General features: G+C 38.4%; 1 protein-coding gene across 1 annotated transcript in view; it reads right to left on the minus strand.

Annotated features, from left to right (window-relative positions):
- The window catches only part of COL6A6 (collagen type VI alpha 6 chain), a 48,007-nt gene that overhangs the window by 9,608 nt on the left and 11,512 nt on the right, over positions 1-26,887 (minus strand). Inside the window, exons 3-24 of the mRNA XM_027897191.1 lie at positions 24,342-24,685; positions 21,465-21,543; positions 20,750-20,895; positions 20,561-20,653; positions 20,345-20,398; positions 19,419-19,490; positions 18,915-18,941; positions 16,459-16,503; positions 16,178-16,231; positions 15,870-15,932; positions 14,659-14,724; positions 13,447-13,500; positions 12,357-12,392; positions 8,106-8,168; positions 7,304-7,366; positions 6,362-6,424; positions 4,768-4,830; positions 4,282-4,332; positions 2,271-2,306; positions 2,082-2,144; positions 1,702-1,764; positions 137-172 (exon numbers count right to left, since the gene is read on the minus strand). Coding sequence (XP_027752992.1) covers positions 137-172; positions 1,702-1,764; positions 2,082-2,144; positions 2,271-2,306; positions 4,282-4,332; positions 4,768-4,830; positions 6,362-6,424; positions 7,304-7,366; positions 8,106-8,168; positions 12,357-12,392; positions 13,447-13,500; positions 14,659-14,724; positions 15,870-15,932; positions 16,178-16,231; positions 16,459-16,503; positions 18,915-18,941; positions 19,419-19,490; positions 20,345-20,398; positions 20,561-20,653; positions 20,750-20,895; positions 21,465-21,543; positions 24,342-24,685 — 1,634 coding nt within the window. The remainder of the gene's footprint in view (positions 1-136; positions 173-1,701; positions 1,765-2,081; positions 2,145-2,270; positions 2,307-4,281; positions 4,333-4,767; positions 4,831-6,361; positions 6,425-7,303; positions 7,367-8,105; positions 8,169-12,356; positions 12,393-13,446; positions 13,501-14,658; positions 14,725-15,869; positions 15,933-16,177; positions 16,232-16,458; positions 16,504-18,914; positions 18,942-19,418; positions 19,491-20,344; positions 20,399-20,560; positions 20,654-20,749; positions 20,896-21,464; positions 21,544-24,341; positions 24,686-26,887) is intronic.

Genomic DNA, 26,887 nt, shown 5'->3' on the forward strand with positions numbered 1-26,887 from the left:
CTGCACTCTGTCAAGCACGTGAAAAGTTACTGTTTTATAACAGCTAATTCTGTGCACTGCTGTCAGTGCTTATAAATGGAAGACTAAAACAGATAATTTCATGCAGTGTGGAATTAGCTGTAAGGTGATTACTTACTTCCATTAAAATGGTGCCCACTGGTCCCTTGGCACCCTGAAACAAAATAAATACAGGTCCAGAAAGTCAGACCCTGATAATGTTTTTCCATCTATTACTCTGTAGCCCAAAGAAAATGAAGGCATACAGTGTTTCCCAACAACCACTTATGAATTTGAAATATGAGGAGACATCTGTTCCCAGCATAGATTTCTGTGGACCTGTTCCAGAGTTGCAGACTTCTCAGACTTATTTCTCAGTCCATTTTCATTAATGGTTTTAAAATGTTCAGTACTTGTTCTCCCTGAGGACCAGTATAAATTAGAATTGGATATCCTTTATAAACACCAGTTTCTGTGCTTTGTTCAGTTACATACTTTCCAACATCTGATGTGTGACAAGCTTGCCCTCTACTCTTGCAGGGTAAAATCCCCACAGTTCTACCTCAAAAGACTCTGCAGAACACACCCACATCATGATAGCTCAACCTACTCTGCATCCTTCTCCTTGGGAGCTGTGGAAAAGTGTTAGCCCCCGCCTACTGCCTGTGCCTCTTCCTGCATCCCTATCACTTCCACTTCTCACAGACTTCCCACTTTCTCATTTCCCGACGCCCACCTACTGTAATAATCCCACCAACCCCATATATCCCAAACTCTACTCTCATTTCTACATTTGAGGAGGAGATCTTGAGCTTCAAATCCCTACCTGTAACATGTAAGTGGCCAAGTAGCTGGGAGGGCAATGCATTCTTAGCCACTCTTGTGCCCAGCATCATAAAATAAAGTGGGACAGGAACATTCATTGACCAGCAGAGTGTAATGAGAAGGAAAGCAAAAAGTTTTCTAAGCTGCACACATCCCATGGGCCATGTTATACAGGTAAAGATACTGCTATCAATCATGTTCCACATTTAAACTAAGAGTAAGCTTAAGAAATTTTAACAAGAAAATCATTAACAGTAGGGATTTTTTCTGGTCACTGTGGAGCTGAGTTTCAGCATTGTTGCAGGATAAGGATAGACACCTACAGGGATTTTCCTAGCTACCTATAAGACTAGTCCTAAATCCTACTGAAATCCACAATCCTTTCCTCTGCTTAGATAAAAATAAAACATTTTGTTGTGTAAAATGCAGAACATAAGACCTTGGAAAAGTACATCAAGACATTTATTTGTATATTAATTGTAAAATTAACATGTGACGATCAATATAAGCTTTAAGTGCGTGCCTTTAACTGCAAGTCTGATTTTAAACGGATTTTCTTTTGAAATGAAAAAAATACATTGGCTTTCAGCAGATCAAGCTAGTTCTATATTTTAGCACTCTCTGCTTATTTAATTAGATATTTACCCAGCCTAAAGACAAAATCAAATACTGTAGAAGAAATTCTGTCCTGCACTGTATTGTTGCAGTCCATTTCCAACAGCAAGTGCTCCTGTGCACGCACATCCACAGGCAAGACATAACTCTATACAAGTGCCAGGCAATTAAGCATATGAAACGTAATTAAACACTCCATTATTCTAATAGTAAGTCTAAGATCAATCTAAGAGCGATTTTTTTTTAAAAAATAAAATACATTACCATAGGTCCTGATGGCCCTTGATCTCCTGGATCTCCCAGGGAACCTGGTATGCCAGCATTACCCTAAAAATAGGAGTACAAGTTTTACTCTTTGTAATTGCACACATAGGTGCCAAATTTCATAAGGGGAAAAAAACCCCTCTACAACCATATTGTGAGTTGGATCCTGCATTTATATAGACTATTACTATTGAGAATTATTAGGAACTAGCATCTCTGAAGACTCAGATCTGCATTTTCTCAAGACCTCTTGCACAAGATACGGCACTAAAAGATCAGGGTGGGAACCAATTTAAAAATTTTTTTGTGAGAAAACACCTGGGACATAAGGGCTTTATTTATAGAACTCTTCACAGAGTTAGCAGAATTGTCATTCTTACTCTTCTACCCCTAATTCCTTTGGGTCCTTCAGCTCCTGGAATGCCCGGGTCTCCATCTTCTCCCTGAAAATTAATGACATTCAGAACTTTATAGAAAAGGAGAAGACAGACAGAAAGATCGACAAAAACTACCACATAGAAAAATGTAAAACAAGACATAAAGAAAGGAATCATGCCATTTAATCATACCTCCGGACCAGGATATCCTATGAACCCAGATTCTCCCTACAAAAAGAAAGGACAAAGACTTCATAAGAATCTAGAACTTTTTGATCTGCTTAGTGTTTGGTATCTTTAAACCAAAAACAATTTAAAAATTATTCTTAGCATTCCAGCCCATTCAAGTAGCTGTGGCTACAACTCTGGTCTCAAATTACACCATTTTATATGAACACCTTGCTCATCTAAAGGAAGAGTGTTTAAAATATTTCCAACAGTTTCTGGATTTTCAAGAGTTCTCACTTTCTCAAATATGTGTTTTATCAACACTTATTTACACGTCCTAGTAATATACAGTGGAATTCATGTACAGTGACTATGAGTAAATTGTAATATTCAGAACTCAGCCTTTGAATGAAGTTTCAAAATGTTGTACCCTCCTTACTAAATAATGATACCACAATACTTTGTTGGCATATCAGAAGTCAATTCATTAATTGTTTTCAGTTACTTCAGTTTCTGGTGTGTTCTTCGCTCGTATATGAGAAATAAGGAAATTCTTACATAAATCAGTCAGAAGTGAAGTACCTCTTTCCTTAACATCAGAATTCACACTACTTATGTATGCCATTTTTCTAAGAGTTCCCTCCCATGGAAGTGGACATGGTTGTAAAGCGTCATATAACTTTATCCAACAATTTTCAGAAAATTCCATGCACATACACCCCACATTACATGTAAGAGAGTGCAATGTGACTGTGAACCTGTATAATTAATAGCAACCTTAAGTAAAATTTACACTAAAGGTTACTTTCTTAGCTATCAGGGAAAAACCACTCTTTCTGAATCACTATTCTGGGGTACATTGGTTTTTGGTTATTTTTATTAATTGCTTTAATCCAGGCCCTGCCAAAACCCAGGTAGACACATCAGTGTATAAGAAAGGCTTTAAGTTAGTCCTTTTAAACAGTGAATAATGACAAGAAGATTTAGCAGAAACTTTTTTCTTCATTTCTTCTAACATGGAGGATGTTCCCTGAAGTGAACAAGTGGGAGATTCCAAGAGATTAAAAGAACTACTCTTGCTACAATGTGTGCATAACCTAGGAAACTCCCCCATGAAAAGAAATTGTTGGAGTTAAGGAAGTGAGAAAAGAAATTGAAAAATAAGAAGCATCAAGAGCCACTTTAGCAAAAGGAGCTCATCAGTTGGAGAGGCTCTCGGAAGCCTTTCATATGTCTTCTGCAGGTTCCTATAACACTCTGCTTCTCCCACAGAAAGGAACAGTGAGAGACAGGTCTATCAGTGAGATCCACTGGACCATTTCTGTTTCACAAGCAACAAGAAAGGAGTAGTATTGCAACACCAGACAAATTTCATGAAAGGAGGACTGCAGCTTTCTACAGCATCCTGACCCTTTTGCTCACAGACTGACCCATGGGTGGCACTGGTGCCATGATTTTGACCTCTTCATTTCTGTATACTTTTTATTTTAGCTGGATTCTTTTATGTTTTTAAAGAAATGATAAATTAATTGTTTTTTTTTTATTCAGCACTGTGAAGGGAAATATAAGAGTTTCTTAGCAATCCAGAGACTGATCCCCAGATCTTACTGATGACGGTAGGAGCACAAGGAAGAATATTTCACAATAAAACAGTAAGGATATCATCTCAGTATTCCTTGGTAGTCAAAGAATCCCTCCACTGAAAGAAGAAAACTGAGAGGAGCCCCAAGTGGCTGGATCACCAATATTTGCCAAGAAGAGTGGCTAGTCAAGCAGACTGAAGTGGGCAAAAAGCCCTGTCTGCTCCAAGAAGTACAGTCCTTCGGATCCATATACACACATCAAGGGAAAGAGGGAGCGGTCCACAAAAGAATATCCAATCGAAGAATTTCTCACAAGGACTGTGGGAATCCTGACCTCTTATTAAACCTCAGAAACACAGTGTGGCCACGTCTTACATTTCTTTTTATTATAATATGGATGTTCCATTTGATCCTGCAGAAAAGACAGAGACATTCTGACTTGAAGCACTCACCTTTGCTCCTTTGCTTCCTTCAGGACCATAGGCATCTCTGCCATCCATGCCCTGCATAGGTTGGACATACCACAAGTTAGATTTTAGTAGAGGATTAGATTTATATCCAGTTTGACTTTGAAAAAAAGATGTCCTATTACAATGAGGTGCTCAGGCTGTTAAGATTAATAAATTAGGGCAAGCTCTCACAATACAGTCTAAAACCAGCAGCAGATGGTGGTAAAAGCCATAGAGAGAAAACAAGGATTAAGGCCACAGTTTCTTTCCACTGTATGCCCTACCTTTAGCATATTCTTTTCTCTGGAGAATTTGATGTGAAAGATATTCTCTCTAGCCCCCAAGGAATCTGGTGTCCATAAGGAAATTGAGAACCAAATGTGAAATAATTTTAATTGTATCAGAGAAAATAGAAGGGAATGAGCTGCAGTATTTCAGTTGGATAGGTATTAAACTATACAGGCTCTGAATTAGGGGAGAAGGACTCACAGGCATGCCTCTCTGTCCAGGTGGTCCAGCTGGGCCCTTCTCTCCAGGGTCACCAGGTTCACCCTGTTATAATTGAAACACAGAAGCTGTTAGCTGGACTCATTCAGGAGAATTATTTCTGAAATGCAAAGTTGTCTGTTAGACTGAAGTGTGCCTATACATTTTATAGACTAGTTGATGCTGGGCAAAAGCATTCCATTACAGGCCATGTTTCATAGAATGTTCCTTATGGTGGAACTGGAAATGACTTGGCAAATCAGAATATGCAGAGCATTCGTGCAGCTAAACTCTAAAGGCCTTTATTCAGTAAAACTCCCATTGTTACACAGTACTATCAGTGAAAAAAGTGGGGTTTGGAAAAGTTGACATTATAGCAGTAGTAGGATATATCCTGGAATTCTACCAGCCTGAACCACCTGTGGATAGCAGATGATATTTCTCAGGCAGGCTGTCTGCACTGCGCTCTTAGTCCTCTCACAGGGTTTCTTTCCTTCAGTTCCTTTTTTGTTTCCACTTTCCAATCGAACTTTCTTCTAACAAGGACCCCAACATTAAACAGCAAAAAAATCAAACATAGAAAATAGAATGTATGATGAAAATTCCTGAATATTTTCCAAATTTTTGTCACTGTTTCACTGTATGTTTTCACACAGTGACTATTTTTGCAGTAATACTTTGACCTTCGACACGTCTCTGTCACTGAATGTAACAAACCTTCGAAGAGACTGAAGGGCTTAGCTCACTGGTATGACTTATGACTTTTACATTCAAAGATTCAACAACAACTAAAATGAGTTACTTTTATCAAATAAAGTTAGTGTCCCATATTAACATAAATGAAAGTAAGGGATGATATTTATTATCAGTGAACTCCAGTGTAGACCACCTATAAGTCTTTCTGTTAAACTTCATATTGATTTAATTGTTCTCAACATATTCATTCCTCTATGACAGACATCATAACAGTCAAGGCTCCTTGGACTTCTTAGGAATTTTTGGCAAAACAAGGTGAAAATGAGCAACTATGCTTCTTTGAGCTGGTAAAGTCAGATTGGACATTAGGAATGAGTTCTTCTCAAAGAGAATGGTCGGTCACTGGAACAAGCTTCTCAGGGAAGTGGTCACGGAACCAAGCCTGTCAGAGTTCAAGAGGTGTCTGGATGATGCACTTTGTCATGTGTTTTAGTTGTCCTGCGAGAAGCAGGGAATTGGACCTGATGATCCTCATGGGTTCCTCCCAACTTGAGATATTCTGTAATTCAATGGAATGTATTTTCAATGGATTGGATAGATTCCAGGAATCCTAAAATGAGCCTCATGGTCAGGTCAGCGCTGCTGCATTTTGTGAAAAACCAGGCCCCAGCACTTACAGTAGTGGCCATGGGAAAACTAAAAGCTTCTTATAGCTCTGACATCTGTAAGATTACCTTGAATATATCACTTGTCTCCTCATGTAGTCTAAAAATGTCTACAGATCTTAACATTCTACACGATTCATAGGACTAACAAAGTTTTAGAATAGGCTTCTTCAGTCAGATTCTTGAATGAATGATATTGTTAGATTGCTGCAATTAGATACCTTAAAAATCTTTACCTTTGCTCCTCTTGTACCTAACTTTCCAACAGAGCCAGGTGAACCTGGGGGCCCCAGACCACCCTGTAATAAAAAGTATCAGTTAAAAGGTGTACAATGAAGAAATCAAGGCCTCACTGCACCCAAGGATTCATTCACACTTGAAATGACTACAGAGTCAGTATAAATATTAGTGCGTTTACAGGTTTTTGAGGACCACAGGAAGAGTTATTGGTCAAGCTATCATTCCATTTCTTTCCTATCTTCTGTACTACTGCTGTATAAACTTCAAAATGCTTTTATGTATGACTTGAATGTTATTTTCTGCTTACATAGATACCTAGTCAAAACATGCACACGTGCACAAAACCATGAATGCACGCACATAATTGGGTGTGTAATCATGAACATTATTACATGACTGAAGCAGATGACCAAGGCTGACAGCATTGGACATTCCAGTCCTGATTTACACTGATGTAAGTCCAGAACAAGAACCCCCAAAAACAACAGCATCACACAGGGGAGGAGATAAGGAGACAGCGCTCAAATGTTACAGCCTGATCAGACTTCAGCATTAAATCTCACAGGCCATAATGAAACTACTGATCATTATATAACTTTGATCTCAGCTACTCCACTGTACATCTGTATTTAAATGTGGCTGCAAGCCACGCTCTTAGTCCTGATACTAGATAACTGAGAGTAGAACCTAGAGTTAAGGCTTCTCAGTGCAGTCATATGTAACACTGACATTTAATTCCTATTCACCCACCTAAACTTATTTTCAAGGCTGTTATTTTATCATATGAGGCTGCAAATCATTTAAGTACTACAGTGAAAAACCCTCGGTTTCTACTTTCTATAAGCTTTTTAAAACCTCTTTATAAGAATAATATCTGAATAACACTGAGAATGAAAAGCCCTAAAGCATACAGTAGGAATATATTATTTAAAGCTCACCAGAGGGCCTGGCATGCCTTGTGGTCCTGGAGGTCCTCTGATCCCTTGTGGTCCTCTTGGGCCCTGATGTAAAAAAGCCATTGAAAAAAAAAAAGAAAAAAGTCAGTTCAATGTTGACAGTCTTTCAATAAAGATCAGATTCCTATAATGATAAGAATACAAGTGTCTGTTTTGTGAGCCTTAATGCACAGGTGAAACTTCTGGACATTTGGTTGTAAGGATCTGTCTGTGTGAAGCAGCTGAGATGGTCACTGCCCAACAGCCTGAGATTCACTGAGGTGTCTAAGATACCCAGGAAGCCATAAGAAGCCCCCTATGAACTAGGCACACTTTTTCCAGATCCTAAAACAAAGTTAAAAGCATCTTTAGAGGATCTAAGAGCATCTTAAAACTGGAAGCTACTATAAGCAGTCTACTATGATAATTCTCTTCAAAATGACATCACCTAGCAAAGTTTTAAAATGCAAAGCCTTTCACATTGGTTTTGTCAATGCAATAGATTTCTAATTAATTAATTTTGAAGCTATCTGCTTGGTAATATCCCTTAAGTTGTAGATGTGTTGGCTAAATTTCTTATTTTTGCTATTCATTTTCCTCTTTTAATTTCACTAGAAGTTGCACCCACATAACTTGTCACATTTAATTCCTCAGGGTTACAGAAGAGATTTGCCAAGGAAGAACTTTAGTCTAATAATATTCATAAGTTGAAGTTATCCAAGCTTTCCAAAAGAAAAACTAAAGATCAAGACTGACAATTCATCTTCTCCACAGCTAAAAAGAAAACTGAAGCTTTATTAGTTACCTGTGGGCCTGGAAGACCAGTCTCTCCTGGGTAACCTGCTTCCCCCAGATCTCCTTGCTCACCCTGCCGGAACAAAACACAAGAAATCAACAACAAACCCAAACAAATTAGCACCTGTCATCTGTACATCAAAAGATAATAATTTCATTATCTGTACATAGATGATAAAATGTTTTTTTCAGTGCTCCCAAGAGGCTTTCAAGCAGCTTCAGAGTCCTGTTGAAGAAACTCAGTCAGAAAGTAAAAGACTTGAGTAGCTTTTTTCTTGTTGTTTAGGGTGTGTGATGATTATAAAAGCTGCAGCACAAGAGGTCAGTTCTATTTGCTTTGCATTTTCCTGAATACATTTTACACCAGGTCTCAGCAATATTCCCGCATTACCCTTGTCCTTGACCCCTACAAAAACCATGAGAAGCCATAAAGCCAGGACCACAAAGGCAGGTCCTCTTCCCCCTTACCCATGAAGAATGACTCTGAGGGGGAATCGTGCCTTCATAATCTTACTAGAATTAGAGGTTTTTATACTCCACATCTTTCACTCTGGTTATTCAGTGACGTAAGTCAAATACTGCATCATGGATAAAAAACTTTTTCGGCTCCCATGTCCGTATAAAGCTGCCATCTGAGGATGAGTCAGTTTAGCTGACATGCATAAGAAATATTCACTGTCTGCCGGATTGAGTAAAATGGTGACAACTAGCACCAAGATATTCCAGGCCTTGCAGATCCCCTTTCACTGAAGAAATCATGAATACATCTCTGAAGATTCTTGGAAGACAGATGGTTCTGGAAAGAATCTCCTGAGGAAAATTTCATTTAAAAGTCTGAACTTCCATTCTCCACCACATGAATGAAATGAAAGATAATAACAGGGAAAAAAAAGAAAAAGAAAAGAAAAAGCCGAAAGCAAAAAACAAAGACCAAAATTAATTTATAGCCAGAGTAACAATAATGTAAAATGGAACATCACTACGTATATGTTATTGCCAGATGTAAAAAATCAAATAGAAAAAGATTTCCACAAAAATTGTTTTGCCTCTAATGAAGATGGACAAATTTCTTAGGTATACTCTACTGGAATCCAAAACAATCAGAAAGTTTTCAGCTACTTAAATTTAATTCAATCAAACCCAGAAAAGTGGTTTTTCTTTTTTCTTTTTTCTTCCCCCCGACTTTTCCTCTCTTCTGTGCCTTCCTTTAGTTTATTCTCCCTTCCATCTTCAATATTTTGCTTTGTTTTCAGCACACAGACTGCATGTTCTTCTTGTCTGCGACAAACACCTCTCTGACACTTCACCACACCTTCTGTTCCTTCTGCCCCCTGACTACTTCTGACTGCTCAGAAAGGCTAGCTGTGCTTCTTTGTGGTTTTCTAACATAAGGATGGATGCCACTGTCATATTGCAGGGTTACTGTTCCTTCTAGTTTCTCCAGGAGATGTGGAAGACAGAAGTGTGCAATCCTCTCTGCCATTCACCTTTTACACCTCCTCAATGAAGGATATTTACATAAGCTGTGTTCTGAACATGGGTTGGTGCCTAGCTTTCAATGCCTACCTACCCACACAAATGTGGGGGTTTATTATGCTTTCAGAAGTCAAAGCTGATCATCAGGTATTTAAATGAAAATAGTTTGGAAGTTCCTTGTTGCTGTGAGGTTCAGTCATTTCTCTTGTTCCGCACCACATTACAAAAGGGTGGCCTCGTCACTGGGTGAGGGGGCTGCCATGGAGATGAGGAGAGCTGTCTCAAAAGGTTCAATAAATTCTGCACTCTGTGATTTTACTAAATAAGTTGAACATTTTATTTTCTAACCTCATCAGCATTCTTGTGCTTTAGGACAACCACAATAAAGCACAATTCCATTTTCACAGATTTCAGTTTTGCCCTGTTCCCCTCAGTAATCCTGTTACTTGGATTATTTTTTATTGCTGGTACCTGACAGAAAAATGCAAGCAAATACTTTTAGAGTTAAGAAGCAATCAAATATGGGGGGAAATAAGTGCACAAATTTCATGATTACCTAAGAAACAGATTTCTGAGTGTTTAGGCAAGAATTGAAATAATTAAGAGGTAGGTTTGATGAATATTCTTCAATATTTTAATCTAAAATGTCTTTGTAAACCCTATAGATAATTTCTGAGATAGAAATAGGAAACAGGATCTATAAAATGCTCATATTCTTTCAAGTTATTCTGATCCCTGCAGCCAAAGCTTGGTGCTTTTTCCCTACTGGCAGATAGTATCAGAATATTCCAGTCTATTCCTACCTGCAACACCCCAGACAGTGAAAATTCTGGATTCTCAAGGTGAAATCTAAATCATGACTTTGAGAAACCAGGTGGGGACAAGGGTTTTTGCACAAGGCATGCCTGTGTATTGCAAAAAGCTGGAATGTGACTGGACTGTAGTATAGGGAACTACCCTATCAAGACTATCACTTCTGATCCTCATTTCCCAATGAAATATTAATTTGAATCCCTTTAAATGTAAAAAAACCTGTGTTACCTGGCTGCAGCACACAGGAAGAGAGAAATAAAGGTACAGCAAAACTGCTACTCTTAACAGGAGAGAGATAGGAAGCCCAGAAATCAGAGGCAAATCAAACACTGTGCTGCTGAAGAAATATTACTGCCATAAAAGTCACTATGTCGTCCCAGTAGTCTTTTTCCTTTGCTGAAATTTATGCTCTATATTGCATCGCTGTGGTTATTCTCACTATTATTTATTAACATTTCACACTTGGTTTTCACTTTAAATGCTTGTTGCCGTTTCAAAAAAACAACAAAACAAAACAAAAACAAACAAACAAACAAACAACCCTCTCAATCCATGCAGAAGTTTCACGAAAAATCATTAACCTTTTGCCAAATTAAGAACACAGGAAGAACATCAATTTACATAGTGCATCCACAATTAAAAACATGAGAAATTGAGCAAACTTATCAAACTTCTGCTGGGTGTCCTCTAACAGCATGTTTTGTACAGGCCAAACACTTCATATTGTGAACCTGGATAAAAGAAAAGGGGCTTTGGCAAGGACTTTGAAAGAGGTACTGGGTGTCTTTGCTACTTGGGTGTCTGCACTTCATCCTGCCTCCTCTTCTATCCTACGACTGCACTGGTATTCTATGAATATGACTTGGAAAGAAGAGATGGGGTAAAGCTGGTCCAAATTTTGCCCTAACAATGCTTGTGAGTGCAGAGTTGCATAGAACAAACTCTACTCAAAATGCTGGTTTGCACATTTATTCAGAAGCTACAGTTCTGCCCATTCCCTAGAGACTCCAACACAAGGCAGGATTTTGAGACTTATTCCATCCTGCTGGTCTGACAGTGTTGTAGATGAAATTGCAATGTTTCCCTGGGTTTAAATGCACTTAGATAGAAGGGAAATGCTACACCAAGGCATATACCATCTCCCTTATCTGCGTCAGAAACTCTGCAGAGAAACTGAATCAAATGTGAATCACTTGTGCTAAAGTAATGTTTCCTGGAATTATCATATAACATATACTTGAGAATTCTTAGCATTTAATTTTTACTTGCACTAACCCACTCTTGAATATAGCTGCTTTTAGATGTGCTTTGATAACTGTATTTTGTAATTTATACCCAGAGACAAACAAGTTTTCTTTTCCAAGAACATTACCTGAGTCATCACCTAAGAGAACGGCAGTGATGTCTTTACCAAGTACCTCCCAGGAAAGTTTCTTGAGATCCAGACTCTATGGGGTACAGATCTAGGAAAAACCAGGGCTACCATCTAAATTATTTCCAAAACCTTATATGCTTTAAGCCAATTTTCAGAGCTCCAGTTAACACTGTTACATCTATTTTTAGCAAGGCATCATTGCCTTAATTTTATCTGTGCTGCATGTGTGCATCATGCAAATATCTGTGCGCATGCAGCAAAGGAGGAATAAACTGTCAGACTTTGCAGCCTGACTACACATTCCTGTCATCTTTAGTGAGTCTTTTCTCAACTTACATTCCCACATTTGACCTAATAATAAAAGTAACTGTCCTCTTATTTTGATGAAAACTCTTTTCCAGTTCTAAATCCTTCAAGTCAGGATGGCCTCTGGCACTTCCACCTGAGATCCAAAGGCTGCCTTGTCTTGAAATAGACTTTTGATTTTTAAGCACTTGTGCCTTAGATCACAATGAAACTTTTCCTTTAAGAGGAGCAAACACTGAGGCTGGACATGTAGCTGTGTAGAGATGGGCAGCAGCAGCAGCAGCCACTCACCTTTATACCTGGAGGGCCTCTTCGACCTGCTGCACCCTAGGAAGGAGTGGCATGAGAGATTACATCCAGAACACTGAGCAACGTGTGAAACAATGGCTTATGATAAAGTACATTATATATACAGTCAAATCAAAGGCAGCTCATAGAAAGCAGAGATTATTTCCAAAGAAAGATTTAAGGTAAAAAAAAAAAAAAAAAAAAAAAAAAAAAAAAAAAAAAAAAAAAAAAAAAAAAAAAAAAAAAAAAAAAAAAAAAAAAAAAAAAAAAAAAAAAAAGAGAGAAAATAGTGGATTTGGGACAGATATTATTACGCTAGTAAGCCTTACAAAAAAAAAAAAAAAAGAAGGCTTTAGACCCTTAGTGAGTGCAGAGGGAAGACATTTCAACAAAATTCTGGAAAACATCTTCCCACTCATCTGCCCCTTGGCTAAAATCAGTGGAACAAAAGCCCTCTTCTCTCCCTCTGAGCTAAGAGGTTTTTACCACTTCCTGCTGCCCACTGCTCAGCACTAGTGAGTGCTGCTGTTCAATCTCCCATCACCAGAGGCCTTTAGGACGTTTCTGCAGCCTGACTGAGGAGTGATCATCATTCCAGACTTTGGCATCAAGCACCATTCTGACAGACAAGAAGAGGCACCTTCATAATTTCCTGTCTCCAGTGAACAAAAAAGAGCAGCTCAGCTGCCTGTGTGTTTATATATATGCTTGAACAGACATGCAAAACTTGTAGTCATGGGGAGGAAGAAGAGTAAGATTTACCTACAGTGAAATTATAAAGCAATTAAGGCTCATAGAAAAGGTTGCATTGAGTTTAAGGCTTGTGACTTATGACACATGAATCAGACCTAAAATTCGCAGCACAGCAAATTTCTGACCTTAAAGAATACAAAACATTTCAATGAACACAAGCTACTAAATTTTAAGCCAAGTATGTTTCACTAGGAAAGTTTTAGAAGATTTTTGTTCCCTCTCCTTGCAGGAGTTTGAAGTGTGGGATAACAGGAAGAAGAGAAAAATGGGGTTTTCTCAAAGGAATCCCACTGTATCTTTTTTAACAGTTACTTCACCCCATATTGATTACTATTCTTACATCAGGGCCAGCATCACCCTGCTCTCCTTGGAGTCCATGTGGGCCTGGATCACCCTGCAAAACAAAATAATGACCAAGCTCTTTAAATGCTCTTGACTCTTTCTTGTGCTTGCACATTCTTCTTTATTCATTACTTCTTTGTTTCTTCTTCTAAGTACTTTCATCACAATCAGATGTGTCACGCTAAATGTTGACCCCTGATTTCTGCAAATAATTTGCAATCAAAATGATAAACCGGACAGATCATGCTTGCGTTGGATTTCCAATCCATCAGTTACTAACAGCTGATACTCAGCTGAGGCTTCTTGAATGAACAAAATAATTTTTGTTGATTCCAGCTTTTCAGTTGGACTTCTTGAGATGAGAAAGCTTGACGAGATTTGCTTCCAGTGAGTCATCAAAACCCAATTATTCTCCAAAAATTAACCCTCAGAGTTTTTCTACTGCTTCCATCACACTCTACATAGACATATGGACACACGTCTAAGCATGTGCATAAAACCGTACTTAATAGAATTAATCTTCTTAAATAGTGGATTTTTCTCACATGTTGCTAGTTCTCACCTTCTTAAGTTTTCATCCACCATGATTTATACACTACTGTCCAATTACTTACCATCTTTGCTTATTTTTTCCAAAGTCCAATAGAGAAATGGGCAGGGCTTTTCCGTTATGTTTCTTTTCTTGCAGTATTGCTCAAAGACTTCTTAAAAACGCAGACATTGATATATAAGCACATAACCCAGCTCTTATATTCTTGATACAGGACAAAATAGTGTTTACCCACCATCCTGAGAAACAGCAGTTCCATAGCAAAATGCACATAGACTGTTGACACCCAATGCATTTTTACCAGCATGATTTTTAACAGTATCCTTATAACCCATTGCTAGAAGCCTCTCGGGTGGCTGATGCAAATTTATGGTAGAATAATATATTTATAGTAAGTCCACACCTTCCCTTAGCTCTATATTAGAAAAATATTTCCACAGTCTTTGTAAACCTTTTTAATTATTTTTTTTATACTGTATCACACACTTCTCAAAGATTTCTATGCTGCAGACAAACACTAAAGGCAACATACAAAGCAAACAAACAAACAAAAAATACCAAACAACAACAACAACAAAAGAGCTGCCTGGTCACTGGACAGCCAATAGACTTAGCAATTATGCAAATCCTCTCTTCATAATTATAGAACTACTTGCTTACCTGCGATGCTAGGCTTCCTTTTTCACCCTTAGGACCACTAACAGTATTGTTAGCCCCAGGATCTCCCTGGAAAAGTTAAATGGAAAACTCAGCATTATCAGTGATCCCACCTTTATTACTTTGATTATAGAGGTAGGATATGCAAATAATATTAATTAGATTTGTCATTGCAGACAACTAGAAATAAAAAGGCTATTTTAAATGAAGATGCTTGTAAGAATACTATATAGGAAGTTCTGCAAAGTCCACAATGTTCTTTTCCAAAGAGATTAAAGGCAAAATTACTAACAGGGAACAAATTAAACCCTGAAAATGTTCTGGTTGCTTTGGTATGGTTAATTGAGTTAAGATCATACCTTGTCAGTGAGTTTTAGATGGGTGTCACACTACAGTGGAGTTCCACTTAGCCGCTTAATGCTAGACACAGGTGAAATCCTGATCTCTCAAAGAGGCAAATTACCATGACACCTGGATTTTAGTCCTCTTAATATAATCATCAGAAGTCAGGAGTCAACAATATATCTGAATGTTTGTAACAAACTCTTTGAGTTATATGTGAGGAAAGCAAAAGTTGTGATTCGAGAAGCGTGGTGTCTCCACTGAAATTTCAGTCCTCAGGGAGTGTGTTCATACTGGGCTCTGGAGCATGCAAGGAAAAAATGTGAGCATGAAGAAGTAACTTGCCTTTGCATCAGTATAATTTGCTAATCAAGAGTTAGTGCCCAGGGTTTTCAAGTGATCTCAAATTCCTCTGTAAGATGGGAACCACAAGGAAGACAGGTCTAATCTACCTGGGCTTTTCACTAAACCATCTGGTCTAGTGGGAAGTGTCCCTGCCCATGGCAGGAGGTGTGGAACTAGATGATCATTAAGGTCCCTTTCAACTCAAACCATTCTATGATTCTGTGACGAGTAGCTCCAAAAGAAGTTATGTTGTCCACAGTAAAAAACAAACAAACAAACAAACCCCAAAAATGCAACAAACAGAAGACCTGAGACTTAAACACCTGCTTCCAAGCAACTTATCAAAACACATCAGTCCATCTACATCTAAAGAGTTTAGGACTCCTGGAATATGCTGTGCTTCTTGCAGAGTACTGCTTATCTAGAAGTGTGAAAAACTCCTCAAATCACATAAATTTCAGACATCTCCATCACAAAATCCAGGCTCTAATCAGTGCAACATAACAAAAATAAAGGAATACACTTACATGATCTCCTCTTAGACCAGATTCTCCTCGTTCACCTGGTTCTCCTCTGGGGCCTTTTCTGCCCTAAATTCATAAAAAGAGCACAAACAGTTCAGGTACAAGTATAAATAGTATCTGTCATAGAAGAAGGCCAGATAAGAGAACACAGATCAGTTCAAGTCAGCGGAGCTACACTGATTTACAGCAGGACTCACATCATATTAGAGACCATGCAGCTATTAAACACAACTCACAGACATTACGGACAGCATTACACTTTGGAAAGATGTTTCCATAAAATCTAAACATTACTGTAAAGGATACTTCACCCATTTTCCTCTGTTGCCTTTCTCTCCAGAAAGTCCAGGAAATCCCTGTTCTCCCTAGACTCATAAAAGGGGGAAAAAGAAGAAAAAAATAATGGTTGTTCTTAATGATAAATGTGGTTATCAGGATTAGTCTGGTAGAATCCAACCTTAATCAGATATGCAATTCTAAACACATAACAATGGAATTTCTGTTCAGGATTAAAGCCTATTCAAGGCATAAAACCTGTACTTTTGAACCCTAAGGTAGGTGTCTTTAGTAACACCGCACATGTAATGATTACCTGCTCTCCATCAGTGCCATCAAATCCACTCTCACCATATTCACCCTGCAGAAAAAAGCAATAAACTCCCTTTTAGCGTCAGTCCACTTGTCTCTGAGCAAGGGAAGAAGCATTCACCCTACATTTTGAAACTTGAATAAGGTTAGTTGTTTTCAATGGCTAGCAAGAATAATTAAGAACAATAATTGTAAATTGGAATTAAGAACAAATTAAAAACATCTTAAACAATTATTTGTTAAGAACAGTTAATAAGAACAACAGTTATTAAAACTATAGATTTTCATCAGGATTTACATTCTGCTTTTCCTTCTTTTTTTTTTTTTCAAATCTTTTTCCAACTGCAGCAACTTCACTACCTAGATATATTTCAAACTATAACTACTAGTATTTGGCCTATCATGCTGACAACTTTTTAATTTTGATGTCAACCACCATGTGTTTGTATTGTGCTTTTCTTTTTTACATAGCTTTATACCATGAACAGTGTATTGAAAAGCTAGAAAGAATGACCATGATTAAAAAAATTACAGAAGCCTGATCTTAGGCTTTGGGACTTGTTAAATAAAATCCCTAATTCTTTCAGCAATGTGGTGCTTGCTACCTAAATGGCAGTCATCTTCCTTTTCAAACACACATTGCTTTTCTCCTCCCTTTGTCAGCAAAAATGATTTGCCATACTGCAACCATTTACGGAAGATATTTTCCCACAAAACACCCATTCCTCCTTTAAGGAATTTGCAATGTTAACTTGTGTGAGGCATCTAAATAGACTTATAAATGTGAGAATGTTATTTCATTTATTCACACTTCACCATGTTTCAGACCTGACCAAATAAGCTTCTTCCCTCTTTCTTTACTAGGATAAAAATGAAGGAATTAACTCTGATATTTTAATTTGTAGCAAAAAATTAAATTAGCAGAGACCACTACTCTGAAAGCTGAAATTATATCCAACCAATCACTGAAAGTGGCACAAGTTAAAACCATCAGGAGTCTCACTGTGAGAGACCACAGATACAACTGCTTTGTAGGTTTTGATGCTAAATTGACTTTGCAAAACCACCTAGTTAAAGTTCATGAGGAAGAATTTCTTTCATTTATAACAATTCTGTATGTACAACTAGAAAAAATAACTGGCTGCACATTTTGATTAGATTAATATGTCATGAACAAGAATTTCTGAGTAAGTATTCCAGAAAAATTATAAGCACTAAATAAGCAATCATGACTTTTATTCAAGTGTTATTTTTCTGTCAATCATGTCCTACCTCAGAAAACCTGAGCTAAACTTCATAGTATTAAATAGTCAGTATTGCCTTTTTTTCTCCAAATAGCTATACTAAAATGCCTTGCAAACTTCAATAAACTGCCTCAACCTTACTTAGTTGGCAGAATTGAATCACATTTTTCATGTGTTGAAAGTTTCATATTTTTAGTTATAATAAAATCAGTGGATATAATGACACAACATAATGAAGATAGTCACATATTCATTGGATTTCAGTAGAGTTTGTGCACCTGGTAATTTCTACTCCGCTATTCAACTTGGACAAATCAAAATCATCAGTAAGCACTCTCCCTCTTCTACACTCAGATGTTTCAGATATTTAAAGAAGGATAAATTACTTCAGAGAACAGAGTAGAAAATGGAAAAGGAAAGAGAAACACGGGAGAAGATTAAAAAGTTAGTATGGAGCAGTACTTTAAATAGAGCTGAGGTATCAGAAACACACTCAACTTTCTCACTGCTGCTCAGTTACGGAGGCAAGTATCACCTGAGTCTTTGAGGTTCCCAAGTCTTTTTTAGAAAGTGGTTTTGTATAAAAGCATTCAATTCAAGTTAATGCCATTTCAATTACTGTAGCTTAGGAACCAATATTGCCATTATAGATCATTGTCTTCCAGGCTTCACATTTTATTAACGAACTGGTGACAATATCTGTTTGATGAACAGGTATGTTTAAATGGTTAAACAAACAGACTTGCACTAATTGTGGGTGACAAGAACAGCATGAAGAGAAGTTTGGATATTGAATAATGTCAATAGTATCAAGAATGATATAGTGAAAATGCTGTCCAAACCCACAATAAATATTATTCACAATCTTTTTCTCCCCTCTACTCTGCTTCCTCAACAATTAGAATATGAGATTCAGCTGACCAGAATTACCACCTTAACAGGTTATCAAATTAGTCAGTAAATAAAGCCCTGTTAGTTAGAATAAATCAACTATGACTGCAACCATATAAAAGTAAAATTATGACTGCTTACTATGAATAATGTGATATGTATCTTAAATTCACTCTTAGACAACCATAGCAAAAGTACATTAAATGGTCTGAAGCTCTTACATTGTTTTCCTCCTTTGCTGGTATTTTCTTACAAGGTAACATGAACTTTAAAGGAAGCAGAACACTGTTCTCAAAGACAATTGATCACACATGAGCACACATACCTGATTTCCTCTGTAGCCTCTGGTCCCCTGAAATTAAAATAAACACAGATGAAATTTGGTAAAAGTACTTTATTGAGCTTGAAAAGCAGGGCACCATAGGTTGCTGTGCAGGGGCATTCTGGGCTCGGTATTGGTTAAGTTTCTGCTCTAAAACCCTCTACTGCCGCTTATGGAATTTACCCCTTTCCGGTGGGGAGACAGTACAGCCCTAATTTTCATTTTTTTTCCATAAAGCTTTATAGCTTTAACTAAGGCCAGCCTAGAGCTGGTGGTGAAAAAGTCACTGTCAAGTTTCTTAGACAGCAAAATCCTTAGCTGTTTGACCAGGCTTCAGTTACTTCAAATACCTCTCAAAATGAGACAGCAAACACTGTCTCCCAGTCTTATAGCTGGGTCTTGTTTTCTACCCATGCTTCAGTAAGACAGTCCCCTGATTTGTGCCCAGTACAGAAAACAGGTTTGCAGGACACAAAATTAGGAAATATTCCAAAGTTATATACTTGCCTTATGGCCTCTAGCACCTGGACAACCCCTGTCTCCTTGAGTCCCAGTGAAACCAGCTGGGCCTCTCTCCCCCTAAAAAAGAAAACAAAATGTTCAGTCTTATCCCAACAATGATGGTTACTTCTTGCGTGGGGGGGACTGCGTCCACGCAAGAGACCCAGGGCTCATCTTGCATAGGGACAAGAGACATACACACAACGTTATATGACTCGCAAAATGGCGAATTCCTTTATTACGAGGGTGCTTTTATAGGGGGGCTATAGAAGGTTCTGGTAGAGGGTGGGTTTGTGCCACAAAACCTCGAATCCCAAGGATTTCTGATAAGGGGGTTTGAAGAGATTGGCTTATAGGGATATGTCTGGCCACATAGGGAGAGGGGGAAGGTCAGGAAGGAGTGGTGGTGGGTCTGTTTATTATCACTGGATGGCAGACTCTTCCTTGACCTCGGCTGTCAGAGCACTTCGAGATGAATGTCTTCCTGAGAGGCCCACTGGAGTTCTTCTAGCATCTCTCTGCACTCCTTGTAAGATTGCATTCTTCCACTCCCCACAGTTACTTGTGAATTCATCACAGAAGACTAAAGCAAGACAGAATTCTATCACCATTCATTGCACTAAGTGTAAGTGTAAGTGACCTGGAGATTTTCATCCTGACCATAAAAGAGCAGTCAATTACTAATTTGAGTTGCACCTGGTTCTCTGCTCTCACTATCATGCCACGTTTCAGACTGCGATACCAACCTCCAACTGAAATATTTGTACTTGAAGGTAGGTCTTTTGGTGGGTTGTTCTTTTTTTACCTGAATAACCAACTTACTTTTGGCTTAAACACATTTTAGATTAGCACTGGTGAATACTCAGTGAGTAAGTGCAGACAGACTCAGGCACCAACCGACAGCATCATAGCAAAGAAATATGTTTACTTACAACCCCACCTTCCTCACCAGGATGGCCAGGAGATCCTCTGTAACCTGTACTTCCCTGAAAAATGAGAATTTAAAAGATAAGTAGCACTGTTCTCCAAGCACGCTGTCCTACGAGTTAAGGTCATGGGCACGTGCATGCACGCTCTGAAATACTGCAAAACCCAGAAGTACTTTGAAGAATAAAGCAGTTCTGTAATGTCCATATTAGACCTTCTACCTTACTTCCTGGACTTCCTCGGACACCACGATCACCATTTTCTCCAAGGCATTTACAAATAACCTTACAGCATTTCCTTTCTGCAACAGTATCCTGAAAAAAGACAAGAAACATTTCATTTATGTATATTAATCATAAAGCAAAGACTGATTTTTCTCTCCATTCTTTTTTTATCACAGAAGGACTTACAAGGTTTCTCTGCAAGATGCTTGCAATCTCTGCAAACCCAACACTCAGAGGTTCGTTGTATCCAAACCCTCTGCCAAACTCTATTTCCCAAAATTCAGTCAAGTTCTGTGTATTGTCCAGGCCAACTAATAGGAGTGCATCAAGACCTTCAACATAAGCGCAGATTTTAATTAGTGAATGCCTGAAATACACTATTTAACCAACAATATATTTTTAAGTACCAGCAATTCTCTAAAAGGCTTGCACTTCACAGCTTCAACACAGTATGTTAAAAGAAATCAAGCTATTGAGAACAATGTGTAAAAGAAAAATCCAGACCAGTAATTTTCCAGTTAACTTCTCAGTCGTTGGACCAGATTGCTACTCAGTGCCCCAACATTAGTGTTTTGCACTGCAGAAGGCTGAGTTATGCCTAACCTCTGGTGCTGTACTCATCAGTGAGAGGGGGCTGTCCTGAGTCGCATCAGCTGTTGAAGCTGGATTCCAGAAACTGGAACCTCTGCACACCCAGGTGTGTTTTTCTGGTATCATCTGCCAAACAGCGACAAATTACGTATGTTGGTTCACATGGAGAAGCAAACAGTCTCCCAGGGACTCCTGAGGAATGCCACATGAGCATGGAGAGGCAACACTACATGGAAAATTTGCAGTGGGTGAGCAATACGTTGGGCTTTGGCTAGAAGGAGGCTGGAGAACCAACATCATACTGTAATACCTTTAAAGCGAAGCGAGTCAGATGCTTTCCTGAGATCTTCCAGTGAATCATCCAACCCATCTGAAAATACTAACAGAACCTGTCAGGAAAGGGAGTAATGCCAAGTCAATTGTGCAGGGACTGAAAGTTCAGTCATCGTAAAAAGTACAGTTTGCATTGAAAACTGGCTACAAGGTGGTCAAATTGCACTTCACTGTGGTAGATCTGAAATGTGTGTGGGAAAAAGGTGCTGAGGAGCAAGGAAAACAGAACACAAAAGCCTGTTTTCCCTGACAGCACTTGAATGTGAGGGATTTGTCTTGGTGAGCAGTTCATAGCATGGCTATTAATTATATTATGTCTGTCATCTTCTTAGCATGCGAGGTGGAAGGCCAATGCTGCTGCAACTTATCCATTACATTACCCTGCTCCACTCTCTGCCATATTTTATCTTGTTAAGACATAAGGTTTAGCGCACCTATGGATTCTAATCATTTGTATTGGCTACATTTCTACCTTTTCAGGCCAAAGACCTATAGTTAAGCCTCTTCCAGAGTGGAGGACAGTACAGTTTTCTACAGTTTCCCTCTGAGCTACCAGTCTCTTCCTATTTTTCCCCACCTTCCCTCTTCTAATAAGCAGAAGTCTTCTCAGGACCCACTCATCCAGCTGATAAGTTTTCCCAGAAAAAAGCTGCAGAGCTGAACTGTCTCCTGTCCCCAGTGGTAATAACTTAAAGTCCTCCTACACTCTGTACAAGCACAGCTAGAGCTTCTTCCCTCCTATTCTTCATATTTTACATTCCCTGCACAAGACACATCTTTGACCAATGCAAACCCTGTTACTCCTGTTAAGGTAAATTTTTCCACAGGTGACAGGGGCAAAGGAACTGACCACCACACCAAACATTCCACTGCTGTGCTAAAGCAGCAAGGAGACAAGAATTTAAGAACAGGCAGAGCTCACTGGTTTTGGTGCTGTTCCCAAACATCCCATATGGAGGCACTGGTAGTGACTCTCTATTTGCTCAAGCAAATTGTGATACAGTGGAGAGCTGGACCATGGAGGATTAAACACATCACAGACTGTCAGGAATGACACTGTAGGCCTGTAGGGCCTGATGATTTTTTTTTTTTTTCTATAATCTTTTCATTTTTAAAACTTGGGGAGTAGGGAATACGGGGTGTCAGTGAGGTCATTATATGTAAATATATGTAAACAACTACGTTTACAAAGCTTATCTTTATATAAAGCACTTGTTAGAACACATATGAGTCATGTTTTGTCAAAAAATGCTGGAATCAGATCCAACTCTTTTGCTGCAAAACAAACAAATAATAAAGAAGAAATGCAAACATCAGAGAATCCCTGTCCCTGATGAGGTTTATAATCAATAATCATTACAGAACAAGCATGTTATTTGCTAGGGCAATTAAATTGTGATTTCATTTGGATTTTAAAAGTCTTGTATTTTCAACTTGCACATAAACAGTATCAGAAAGGAATATTAATCCATTGGTAAAGTGCTGAAATACGCAACATATTTATTTCTAGTAATAATGCATAAGCAGAAAGAAGCTTGTTTGACTCTAACCTTCAGAACTGGCAATTCAGAGGAAAAAAGCACTGCTTTTTGCCGATATGTCAAACAAGCTCTCCTTCTGAGGCTCATAAGAAGCAAAACCTTACGTGGTCATCTACCCTGTTCAGACATTTTTTAAGAGATCTTTGGAAAAAAAAAAGCTATTAAAGATGCAGCAAATGACAACCTAATTTGATAAGCCACACCTATGCAAATGCTATAAAAAATAGAACACCAACTTTCATCTGAAAGCAGGGGGATCTGTAATTTGGCTTCCTCCTTCCACGATATTAAAATCAACATTTTATAAAAGTTAAAATAAGGCTGAAAGAGGAAACCCCTTATGTATTTGGCAAGGAGTAATTGGTCCTTCTTCAGTAGGAAGGTCCTACTGCATCACTTAGTAAGTAATGATATTCAACAGCTACTCAGGACATGCTCAGTGCTTTACTGCGCCAGTGCCTTATTAAGAATAAATTGTCAGGACATTGACCCTGAAACACTCCAGTGAGGGCTAAATTTCTTGAGCCCAAGTTGAAAGACTCCCCATTCATTTCAGAAGAGATTAAATGAAGCTTTATACTTCACTTCAAGATGGATGAATAAACTACATCTGTGCAGATTTTCCTTATCATCAGTTACCCTTAAAGAGAACTCAGCTTTGTTACTGGAAATTATTTGATAAGTTAATGACATGAATAAACCTCTGTAAACAAATTTCTTGGATGACCTTTTTCCATGATTTCTGCTTAGAGCTGTTGCTGTTCTGGACGGAGATACAGTATCAGGATCAGGTATTCCTAAAAGAGAACAACTTTCCACTACTCGAAGTACAAGCATTTCATGGTAGATATAAGAAGGTTATCTGTATGAATAGCCATGATCATATGTACGAAGACAAATGTTCTGGGTGCCATCTCGCTGCAAGAGTGCCTGGGGAGTTGGAATTGAAATATGTATTTATATCAGGTCAATAAAAAACCAGGAGGTTCTATATAAAAATAAGGAAAGGCTTTTTATTCCATGAGTGACTGAGCACTGGCACAGGTTGCCTGGAGAGGCTGAGGAGTTTCCATTCTTGGAGATACACAAAAGCCATCTGGACATGGTCCTGGGCAGTCTGTCCTTGAGACGGGAAGTTGGACAAGGTGACTTCCAGAAGTTCCTTTTAATCTCTACCATTTTCTGATTCTGTTTATTAAATTCACATATTCCTGAACTACATTTTTGCTTCCCTGGAGTACTCAGCATCAGAATCTGTAAACATCAAGCTGTGTAACTTCTTTCCAAGATATACGTTCATACCATCAAGTTACCTTAACTTCAGCAGAGGTCACATTAAAGAACTTCTCCTCAAGTGCCTGCAAGAAGTCTGTATTCAGGTAGGTGTCCACAGTGGCCTGTGCATCTAAGAACTTCTGGATGATCTCTTCATTATAGTCTTCAAAACCAGAGTCAAAGATGAATTGTTTGTTCTGTGCCAATACTTGGAACTTGAATCTAATGTTGACTGGAGCATTACAGCTGGTATTTGGTAATGATTTCATCTGGAGTAAAAGTCTAGGGAGGAATGCTTGCAATCTCTGTTTCAGAAGCACTGTGGGTGCTGGTTGCATGCGCCTGGAAGTGTCAACTGCTATAGAAAGGTCTATGTTGCAATCTGAAAAAAGAACATATAAGAAACAGGAAACAACAAACATACACTGTGATCTTTGGGTTTTTTTTTTTGCCAGAATTATGGCAGTGGAACAAAATTAAATATGGCAGATTTAAAACCAGAAGTCAGAATCAGTGAGATAGGTTTTCAATAAACATAAAATACCATCCTCCCACAGGTTTCAGTGGGGCCATGTGAACTTGAAAATACTAAGAACTACATTACTGGACGTCTGCACATACCCAAACTGCAAACCATCACTGTTCTCCAGCTGTCAAATGTCATCAAAAGGTCTAATCTTGAAAATGTTTCTGTTGCACTGAGAACGTGCAACACATATTCCAACTGGAATAGGAAGCTTGATGGCTGACTGTGGTCTGTCACAAGACCAGGTGATACATACAAATGTAGAACAGCAGGCCAAAGAAGCATGAGAGAAAGAGGCACCACTGCCTACATGCAATGTTATATAACCACTGTGAAAAACAGCTGCTGTAAAGTGAGGGCTACATCAGTTATGGAATTGCTTGTATAGCTCCTTATAATAACAGCAAATACTGTGATGGGGTTAATTCCTTCCCTCTCCCCAGTCACCCTGACCTTATTAAACAGCTAAACCACACTGCTTTTTTCTTCTTGATTATTCATTTCTCGTGTTGCTTTTTATTCTGTGCTCCTAGACACATTATTATTCATTGTTGTACTTCTGCAAGGAAGTCAGAGGCACGCAATTTTAGCTGGAAAACAGCACCCTACCTAATTTTTTTCCTTCTTCACTCATTTCCTCTGAAACACTTAGCAATCACAAGGTTGTTTTCAATTCTGGTTTGCTAGTCTGGGCTAGTTTCTACAGACCATTATTCCAGATGAGATTTCTGAGTTTTCCCTCTCTCGTGAAAGCAATATGTGTTCACTTCTTTAACCAAATACATCTAGAAATAATTTCACCTCAGTGACCATCATTATGTTTCAGAATTTTCACCTGTGGTACAAACTGTCCCCTAGAGGGCATGATCTGCTGGAAAGCAGCATGAGAATATTTAAAAGTAAAAGGTCACATTGAATGAGTTTTTATGGCTAAAATATCTGAAATTCAAGCCTCAGAGCAACATCAAAAATCTATACCTTATCTGTTTAGTCCAAAACAAGACAAATAGTTAAACATATCTACACATGCACACATGTCTACACACACCCATGAACGTAATATTTAATGGATATTTCTTTTGGTATGTGTTCATGTCCAGCACACAGTGAGTATGTTTTCAAAATGAGATTCCTCTAAAACCCATGTCTTTCTAATCACATAGTTTGGAGGCATGTAAGGGGTAACCACGGACTCAGCAGTTTTGCCCTGACAACTGGTCATCCACACTGCTTAGCTCTTAAAACATTCTCTGTCAATCCCCAGTGTACCAGCAATAATAACAAAACACCAGTAAAGCATTCACTTCTTGTTGCCCATGAGAATGTGTAAAACAGCTTCTGGTATGTACTCTATACTTTCTTGATAATCTCCATTTATTTTCATGAGTAAACTCCTCTGTGTTGCCAACCTCTTTTTCTAATCCCCTGTTCCCCTACAAACATCCACATTGTTAAACTTCCCTGTTTTATTGCCTCAAAGGTATCTTTTTCCCCTGTTGACATGCTGTACCTCAAAATGGTTTTTTTTGTAAATTGAAAAATCTGTTATTTTATGAGATTGAAGAAAGGAGATTTAATAGATTTATTACAGGCAAGAAGGTCAGTGAATATAAGAGAACAGATGACAGTACAAGATAAAACAGGCTTCACAGAATGCTGATCTTTGTTCTATGAGACAAAATTATGCAGAACTCAGTAATAAATACATGCCTCACTGAGATCAAAGCCAATATGCTGTCCTTAACTTCTCTCCCTCTAAACAAGTGTGCCTGTATATATATATGTTTACTTCTGTATCTTCCATTAAATCTCCCTGTTCTCTGGCTTTGAAACACCAGGAGGTGCTCCTGCATCAGCCACAGTCAGGCAGTTTCATGGTTGTGCTCTCTACTTCCACAGTAGGGCTTGCTCTCTCTTTCTCTCTCTCTGTTTTCAGGAGATGAGGGAGGTCTTTTCATCTGGGGATCTGCTCAGCTCTTGATGGGAAGAAGGTGGGTGGAGGTGCAGAGCTCATACTGAATCAGGCCTGGCTGTCCTCTCTGCAAACCATCTGAGTGA

Source organism: Empidonax traillii, unplaced genomic scaffold, assembly GCF_003031625.1.
Source record: "Empidonax traillii isolate 1590-97213 ecotype Southwest subspecies unplaced genomic scaffold, ASM303162v1 scaffold19:size3308961, whole genome shotgun sequence".
Lineage (NCBI taxonomy): Eukaryota > Metazoa > Chordata > Aves > Passeriformes > Tyrannidae > Empidonax > Empidonax traillii.